The sequence below is a fragment of the Lolium rigidum genome, chromosome 7 (assembly GCF_022539505.1).
Source record: "Lolium rigidum isolate FL_2022 chromosome 7, APGP_CSIRO_Lrig_0.1, whole genome shotgun sequence".
NCBI classification, from domain to species: Eukaryota; Viridiplantae; Streptophyta; class Magnoliopsida; order Poales; family Poaceae; genus Lolium; species Lolium rigidum.
The window spans coordinates 306,180,667-306,189,896 of record NC_061514.1 but is presented as its reverse complement, the minus strand read 5'-3'; the positions used below and the strand labels follow the sequence as shown (position 1 = coordinate 306,189,896).

Here is a 9,230-nt window from a genome sequence, read left to right as displayed (position 1 = left end):
CATATCATGATGAGTATAGTGAGATTTAATTGGGCATTACGACAAAGTACATAGACCGCCATCCAACTCGCATCTATGCCTAAAAAGTCCACCTTCAAAGTTATCATCCGAACCCTCCAGCATTAAGTTGCAAAGCAACAGACAATTGCATTAAGTATGGTGCGTAATGTAATCAACAACTACATCCTTAGACATAGCATCAATGTTTTATCCCTAGTGGCAACAACACAACACAACCTTAGAACTTTCCGTCACTCGTCCCGTGTGTCAATGCAGCATGAACCCACTATCGAGCATAAGTACTCCCTCTTGGAGTTACAAGCATCTACTTGGCCAGCAGCATCTACTAGTAACGGAAAGCATGCAAGATCATAAACAACACGTAGATATAACTTTGATAATCAACATAACAAGTATTCTCTATTCATCGGATCCCAACAAACGCAACATATAGAATTACAGTATAGATGATCTTGATCATGTTAGGCAGCTCACAAGATCCGACAATGATAGCACAATGGGGAGAAGACAACCATCTAGCTACCGCTATGGACCCATAGTCCAGGGGTAGACTACTCACACATCACACCGGAGGCGACCATGGCGGCGTAGAGTCCTCCGGGAGATGATTCCTCTCCGGCAGGGTGCCGGAGGCGATCTCCCGGATCCCCCGAGATGGGATCGGCGTTGGCGGCGTCTCCTGGAAGGTTTTCCGTATCGTGGCTCTCGGTCACCGGGGGTTTCGTCACGGAGGCTTTAAGTAGGCGGAAGGGTAGGTCAAGAGGCAGCACGAGGGCCCCAGACTGCGGCCGCGCGGCCCAACGCTAGGCCGCGCCGCCTCGTAGTCCGGCGCCTCGTGGCCCCACTTCGTTTCGCCTTCGGTCTTCCGGAAGCTTCGTGGAAAAATAGGCCCTCGGGCGTTGATTTCGCCCAATTCCGAGAATATTTCCTTACTAGGATTTCTGAAAACCAAAACAGCGAGAAACAAGAACCGGCACTTCGGCATCTTGTTAATAGGTTAGTTCCAGAAAATGCACGAATATGACATAAAGTGTGCATAAAACATGTAGATAACATCAATAATGTGGCATAGAACATAAGAAATTATCGATACGTCGGAGACGTATTAGGCTGCTATCAGAAGCAGCGGGGAGTGCCTCGTTCCCCCTCTTCAACGCCCTCTTCAGCGCCCTCCACCACCGGCTTCAGCGAGCAGGATATTGTGAGGCTTCAGTGACTCCTTGCCTCCTCTGGCTCTTCTTCGACGGGCACTGATGTCTCTGTGGCTGTCTTCCTGGGTTTTGGACTCTGGAGCTTCTTTTCACATGTCTCCTGATTCTTCCGCTCTTTCTTCTCTTCGACTTATTCCTCTTCCTATCAATGTTCGTACTGCCGATGGCACTTCTCTTCCCGTTGCTAGTCGTGGCACTCTTTCTACTCCTTCCTTTTCTGTTCCTGATGTCTCTCATGTTCCCCGCCTTACCATGAACTTGTTTTCGCTGCTCAACTTACTGATTCTGGTTGTCGGGTCATCCTTGATATTGATTCTTGTTCTGTTCAGGACGCTCGCACGAGGGCACTAGTTGGGGCTGGCCCTCGGTGCCGTGACTCCTAGGGACTCTCGGAGCTTGACTGGCTGCATGTTCCCTCTGCCACCACTACACCCACTGATCCACGTGTGCTTGCTGCTTCCACTACTGCCTCCTGGCATCATCGTCTTGGTCACCTTAGCGTCCCTACTTCGTCGCAGTCTTCTGGGGTCTGTCTCAGGAGATGTTTCGCTTCAGGGATGTCAGGGTTGTAGACTTGGCAAGCAGACCCAGTTACCTTATCCTACTAGTGAGTCTGCATCTCAGCGTCCCTTTAACTTGGTCCATTCTGATGTATGGGGACCGGCTCCCTTCGCTTCGAAAGGGGGCCATCACTACTATATTATATTTATCGATGACTTCTCTCGCCACACTTGGATTTATTTTATGACTTCTTGCAGCGAGGTTCTATCGATATATCAACGTTTTTCTACCATGGTTCACACTCAGTTTTCCACGCCTATTCGTGTGTTTCGGGCTGACTCCGCTGGTGAGTATATCTCCCAGTATTTGCGTGGCTTTCTTGCTGAGCAGGGCACTCTTGCCCAATTCTCCTGTCCTGGCGCACACGCTCAGAATGGCGTGGCGGAGTGTAAACATCACCACCTGCTTGAGACGGCTCGTGCGATGATGATCGCCGCCTCTCTTCCTCCTCACTTTTGGGCTGAAGCGGTGGCTATCTCCACCTATCTCATCAACCTTCAGCCCTCCACGGCCTTGCAGGGTGGCATACCTATTGAGCGTCTTACTGGCCGTGCTCCTGATTATTCGGCGGTCCACCTATTTGGTTGCGTTTGCTATGTCCTTCTTGCTCCATGCGAACGCACCAAGCTGACAACTCAATCGGTTGAGTGTGTCTTCCTTGTATACAGTCATGAGCACAAGGGCTATAAGTGTTAGGACCCTGTTGCTCGACGGATGCGTTTTTCTCGAGATGTCACTTTTGATGAGTCCCGTCCCTTCTACCCGCGCCCATCCTCCTCTTCCTTTTCTGTGGAGGACATCTCCTTCGTCGCGTTTCCGGATTCTCCACCCACTCTGCCGCCGGTTCCTACTCCTCCTCGTTCCCCCGTTGTTGCCCCACTCCAGCCTCCACCCACCAGTCCTTCTCCACCTCCTTCACCTTCTTCGCCGCTATCCCCATCATCTACACCTCCTTCCTGGCCTACGGCGGCTCCTCCTCTTTCTCCTCTTCCTTTTCACTACACTCGTCGCCCTCGCGATGCTGATGCTTCCGCTGACATGCCTTCTACTTCCGGTGTGTCCCCTTCTATGCCTGAGCCTCCTCATAATCTTCGTGCTCGGCCTCTTCCCACCCCTGATCGCTTCTATCCTAGCCACTACGGTCTCTCTGCTGCCGTTGAGCCCACTTCTTATCGGGATGCTCTTGCTGATCCCGACTGGCAGCTAGCGATGGCTGATGAGATTGTTGCGCTGGAGCGCACTGGTACGTGGGATGTTGTTCCCCCACCTCCGTCTGTTCGTCCCATCACGTGCAAGTGGGTCTATAAGATTAAGACTCGCTCTGATGGTTCTCTTGAGCGCTACAAAGCGCGTCTTGTGGCTCGCGGTTTTCAGCAGGAGCAGGGGCGCGATTATGATGAGACTTTCGCTCCTATGGCTCACATGACGACTGTTCGCACTCTCCTTGTTGTTGCCTCTGCTCGTCATTGGCATGTCTCTCAGCTTGATGTTCAGAATGCCTTTCTTAATGGCGAGCTACGTGAGGAGGTTTACATGCAGCCACCTCCTTGATACTCTGTTCCTGATGGCATGGTCTGCCGTCTATAGCCTTAAGCAAGCCCCTCGCGCCTGGTTTGAGCGGTTTTCATCAGTTGTGACTGCTGTTGGCTTCACTCCTAGTGATCATGACTCATCGCTTTTTGTCCACACCTCTCCTTGCGGTCGGACTCTGCTCTTGCTCTATGTGGATGACATGATCATCACCGGTGACGATTCTGAGTATATTGCCTTTGTCAAGGCTCGTCTCCGTGAGCAGTTTCTCATGACCGATCTTGGTCCTCTTTGCTACTTCCTTGGGATTGAGGTCTCTTCTACCTCTGATGGATTTTATATTTCCTAGGAGAAGTATATACAAGACCTACTTGCTCGTGCTGCTCTTGGTGATGAACACACTGTTGAGATTCCTATGGAGCTCAATATTCAGCTTCGTCCTACCGATGTTGTCCCACTGTCTAATCCTACGCGCTATCGTCACTTGGTTGGGAGCCTTATATATCTTGCTGTGACTCGTCCAGATATTTCCTATCCAGTTCACATTCTGGGTCAGTTTGGTTCAGCTTCCACCTCGGTCCACTACAGTCACCTCTTTCGTGTCCTACGATATCTTCGCGGCAAGATCTCTCGCCGTCACTTTTTCCCTCGCTCCGGCTCCTTCCAGCTCCAGGCCTACTCTGATGCTACGTGGGCTAGCAATCCCACGGATCGATGCTCACTGTCTGCTTATTGTGTGTTTCTTGGTGGTTCCCTCATTTCCTGGAAGACTAAGAAACAGACAGCCGTTTCCCGCTCGAGTACAGAGGCCGAGTTGCGAGCCATGGCTTTTGCGACGGCAGAGGTGACTTGATTGCGTTGGTTACTAGAGGATTTTGGTGTTTCTGCTACTGCTGCACCGACTCTCCTCCAGTCAGACAGCACTGGCGCTATCAACATTGCGCGTGACCCAGTGCGGCATGAGCTCAGCAAGCACATTGGCGTGGATGCCTTCTACATGCGCGCTGCTGTGCTGGATCAGGTTATCGTTTTTCAGTATGTGCCTTTGGAGTTACAGCTGGCGGACTTCTTTACGAAGCCACAGACTAGAGCGCAACATGGTTTCTTTATCTCCAAACTCAGTGTTGTTGACCCACCATTAATTTTAGGGAGGTGTTAGATATAGATCCCATGTTCCCCTTTTCCTATATATCCCCATTGTCTAAGGGGCTTTCTGCATATACCACATGTACACGTACTAGCCTTTGGCCCACTCTGAATGATAGTTGCTCTTTCTCTTAACACTTCCGAGCCGAGCGTCGCGGACGATTTGGACGGCACGTCTGCTGCTGCCTGCTGGGCCGCTCACCGCCCAGCATACTCCGTAATACTAATAAACCTATATAAATAGAGAAGATGTGCTAGTATGAAGAAAACCTAGAGCAACCCATGGCAATCGATTTTTTTTCCAGTAGTTATGCGTGGGTCGATTAAAACCAAAGCTGATGAATCATGGATCATATTTTCCTTCCATGCTACCAATGCCATCACTTCGATTTATCTCTCCGTTTATGTTAAAGCTAGTTATCTAGGATTAGGAGACAACAGGGAACTAACTAGGCCACACAAATACCGGCTCCGTCCCGCGCGCATGCTTCTCTCGTTTTATGTTATCTGATAGTACATCATATGTTATTCAACGGCTAGTTCTTCATGGTTATATATGAAACTGAAGATTTCCCTCAGCTCTTGAATATTGGGTGAATATATCATGTGATTTTATGTCTTTACATTTCTGCATGCAAATACGACACAATAGCAATCCCTGGATTGTACGAAGCGTCTTGCTAGACTAATCGAGGCTCACATATATATGTCGTCTTCTACCTCTCTTAAGTAGTACTATTGAAATGAATGTTGTTGGGAACTTTGTTTTCAACATTTAACTTTAGGTGCTGATGATGTTGATGACCTGCGCGACTGGCCTAGCCGGGTTAGGGCTAAATTGGAGCATGGTGTAGACTGTAGAGCTCTAAGTCCTGTGTACAATTCTCAAGAACTCATGTGTAATCGTTGACTGGTAGCTGCTTACGATGTACTAAAAGAAGATTTATTGAACGTGTAACATATGTTAATAATAGTATGGGAGACACAAAGTTGTGTTGATAAGTGCCGTTCATGAGGATCAATGCCCATGGCTACTGTCTTTACTTAGGGTGAAGATTAATATAATCGCTGGGACCATAGACGTCAAACAAGTCAGCGAAAAAGCCCTTCTTCCTTTTAGGGTTGCATCCCATGTCCTTGCATAGTAGATCATTATACCAGATATGAAGAACCCCTATACAGGACCTGCGGAAGTAGCCGCGAGAGTAGCGTTTCATGAATTTCTCCCACTCAAGAATATCACTCTGCATTGATTTAACACTTGGTAATCTGAATCCACCATCCAGGAAATGTGCCAGCCACTTGGCCCGAATTTCTGAAGTGTAGAGGTTCGCCAAGCTCTCGGAGTAACCAAGGACCGCGAGTTGTGGAATCTTAGGATGTATACACTCCCTGAAAATGACAAATAATTAGCGACGATTTATAGATTGGAAACTACATAGCTGGGAATATAAAGAAATGATATATACAGAAAAGTAACCTATAGAGTGGTAACGTTGAGGATGTTGGTCCGACTGCAATACTCTGAAAATATTCAGATACAAACATGTCCTTCATCTTCTGATCCCCCTTGAACCCTGTTCCGAAGATAACTACGTCGCTCTTTATCGGTGAAGACTCGCCTTCAACAAGCACACCTTCCTTGCAGAAGGTAAATGTCTTTGACTTCTTCAGAATAATGCTGCCTTCATCTAGTCTCTTGTAATGGTCCTTGGGTGTAATGGCAATCAAGCATGTCACTAGGGCCTCAAAAAGGCTATGCTCAGGCACCATGTCATGCTTCTTCATGGGAATGGAGTAGTAGCTCTCAGCAAACTTCGAGAATAGCCACCTCTACGTACCCATAGACAAACAAGAAAACATGTACTATAATAGTTTAGTTTGAAACGTAATTAGTGTATAAATTACTTAGAGAAAAAATTACACATGGTGATTTGCAGTACCAATGGTGTCAAGGTGGTGGCTACGAGGCTTAGGAGGAAGCCTTCACCAGGCTTGTGAATAAGGAATTCAGAGAAGCGATTTAGATACAAATACGATATTGGGAATCCCCAGGCATAGTAGTTCGGAAAGATCCAATGCTTTGTTCGGACTACCATTGTACATGGATGTTCAGTACCTGCAGGGACCAGTAAGATTTATCTAAGTTGTCAACGAGCCAGTTGCTGAAGTTCAGTTAATGTAATCATAACACACAATTTCAGGACCATTACACTACCTTTTCTCGTACAAACCAAAATATGTGATGACATTATTTTTCGCATGGAAAATATGAATTATTATTTTGGTAGTAGGAGTTTGTACCATTTAGTTCTGCACATTCAGCGGCAACATCGAGCGCTGATTTCAGGTAGCCAATGACAGTCACACGATTGCCCTTCAACATCTCGTTAGCTTTCTTGGTGCCCATTTTGGAGTAATCCATGGTGTGGATCACCTGTCCATCAAATGCTTCCGGACCTTTCCCCGGAGGAAAGGTGGGTATGTTGGGCACACCACTAAACCTCCCGATGCAGAAAACCACAAAGTCTGCCACGTGTGTCTGGATATAGGAAACACTATGGTCAATTTTGTTTCCCAGAAAAGTATGCTGAGTAGTTGAGTTACAGAAAACATCGTTTAGTAAATGGTGTTTCAAGTACGACACACTACTCCATTTTGTAGGGTGAGTGCTCCGGTGTTCCCCCCTAAGCTCCACGTTTTGGAAAAGTTGGAGCTGCTCCAGTTTTTTTTTTTTTGGATCTGTGGAGTTACTCCAGCTTTTGGTACAAATATATGGAGTTGGTTCCGTGGAACAGAAAAATACGGAGCAGTTGTTTATTTACATCATACTGCCACCGATAAGTGACCAAAATGTTACACACGTCTTATCTTTCTCTCCCTCCTCGCCCAGACTCTTTCCCGATTTGACTTCACCGCGACGCGATTCACGCCTGCTGCCACCGAATCGAGGCCGCCGGCGAACGAATCAATGTACCGTGCAAATCAAGTTGTAGCTTGTTGCCGCAGCCGTCAGGATCTTGCCGTCAGGATCTGGCTGAAGGTACATTGATTCGTTCACCGGCAGCCTCGATTCGGTGGCAGCAGGCGTGAATCACATCGCGGTGAAGTCAAATCGGGGAAGATTCTGGGCGAGAAGGGGAGAAAGATAAGACATGCGTAACGTTTTGGTCACTTATCGGTGGCAGTGGGATGTAAATAAACAGCTACTCCGTATTTTTCTGTTCTACGGAACCAACTCCATATACTTATACCAAAAGCTGGAGTAACTCCACAGATTCAAAAAAAAAATTAGAGCAGCTCCAACTTTTCGAAAATGTGGAGCTTAGGGGGGGACACCGGAGCACACCCCATTTTGTAGTGCTACTATTTAAAACGGCATGTGTGCACATCTTTGCACGTCAGAAGATCACTGAATTCAGTCATTGGCTGACAGGAGTAGGAAAATGAACTTGTTGTCACTACTGACTACTCACTCGTATGGCGAAATGGGGGATCACTAAAATGAAAATTATTACTGAATTCAGTCACTACTTACCTCAACGTGGCCGTCAGCGTCAGACACCGCGAGCCGCCACTCGCCGACGCCATCCCCAAACGCCTCGCCGCACCCTGCCCACTCCTCCCACGCCGCCACCTCCTCCTCGCCGACACCCACATACTCCATCCCTACGACACGATGCCGGAACCTGACGCAGTCGAGCACGCCGAAGTGGTGCGCATAGGCGTTGAGGTAGTCGGCGACCTGGCGGCAGTTGGGGAACATCTCGGTGACGGAGTCCGGCCACGGAAAGTCCGAGTACTGGTACATGGCCCGCTCAGACTGCAGCGAGGTGCAGTCCGGCGTCCGCGCCCACACGCCGCCGAGGAGCGTGTCCGCCTCGAAGACGACGGGCCGGCAGCCGCGCTCCAGCAGGTGCTTGCACGCCGCCAGACCGCTCACGCCGGCGCCGATGATGGCCACCCTCTTCTTCTCCATCGAGCAGGTGAGAATTGTCTGACGGAGTGAACTTGGATTTGGTGTGGTTTTTATACGTGGTCAAGACTGAGGAGAGAGCTTGATCGGGACTTCGGGTTGTGGTATGGAGCGCGGTTTGCACCATGTGGTGTGTTGGATATTGCGCATGATGAGGGGTCGTGGATAGAGTATTTTAGAGCACGGCGCCACTCTCCCTGACGTGTTATTTTTGTTGGCTTGCGTCGGAAGCCAAAATTTCATAGGACTTCCTGGGCAAATCAGGCACGAAGTTGTCCGGGAAGGCAATGGTCGAGCGAGACCATGGTACGTGTATACGTTGCATGTGTTGCACCACGCAAGATAGCAAACACGTGCACGCTTCCAGACTTATATATGCAAACTTTCTACGTCACGAATAATACGAGATGCCTCTAGAGCACACTATGAAATTCTAAATTCATATTTGATTTATCCCGAGATAGCATTAAAAAACTAACCTAATTTGATGACCTACTACTTCTCATAATTAATCGGCTTGGTAAGATTTATGTTAGTTCACAAAAAAGGGAAAGATTTGTGTTATTTTATCTATAATCTTTTCTATAAAGTTTTTTTCAAAAAAATAGGGCAGAGCCCAATTCCATTGGTGAAACCAAGTTTACAAACGTTATTACAGACCACCCACATCTTCCCGGGATCAATTTTTTACCCTTACACATCCAAAATTAAACTAGGGCAGGAGTCTCAGCACCGCATGGAGAGCTCACAACAGGGAGGGAAAACAACTATCATGGGAAGAAGAT

General features: G+C 48.2%; 1 protein-coding gene across 1 annotated transcript; it reads right to left on the bottom strand.

The window, feature by feature from the left end:
* Window positions 1-5,509: 5,509 nt before the first annotated feature.
* Window positions 5,510-8,448, bottom strand: LOC124669532 (probable flavin-containing monooxygenase 1). Its single transcript, XM_047206137.1, has 5 exons — window positions 8,008-8,448; window positions 6,774-7,011; window positions 6,413-6,588; window positions 5,950-6,302; window positions 5,510-5,861 (listed from the first exon to the last, which is right to left on the bottom strand). Exons 1-5 carry the CDS (start codon window positions 8,446-8,448, stop codon window positions 5,510-5,512), a joined length of 1,560 nt encoding a protein of 519 aa, XP_047062093.1.
* Between the last annotated feature and the right edge of the window lie 782 nt (window positions 8,449-9,230).

What these genes read in the sequence shown, in the direction of transcription:
- LOC124669532 (XM_047206137.1), bottom strand. Translation starts at nt 8,448, where the DNA reads ATGGAGAAGAAGAGGGTGGCCATCATCGGCGCCGGCGTGAGCGGTCTG. An exon ending in CCACCACCTTGACACCATTG is followed by an intron (nt 6,303 to 6,412) that starts GTACTGCAAATC and finishes ATGGGTACGTAG; the next exon opens with AGGTGGCTATTCTCGAAGTT. An exon ending in TCAACGTTACCACTCTATAG is followed by an intron (nt 5,862 to 5,949) that starts GTTACTTTTCTG and finishes TGTCATTTTCAG; the next exon opens with GGAGTGTATACATCCTAAGA.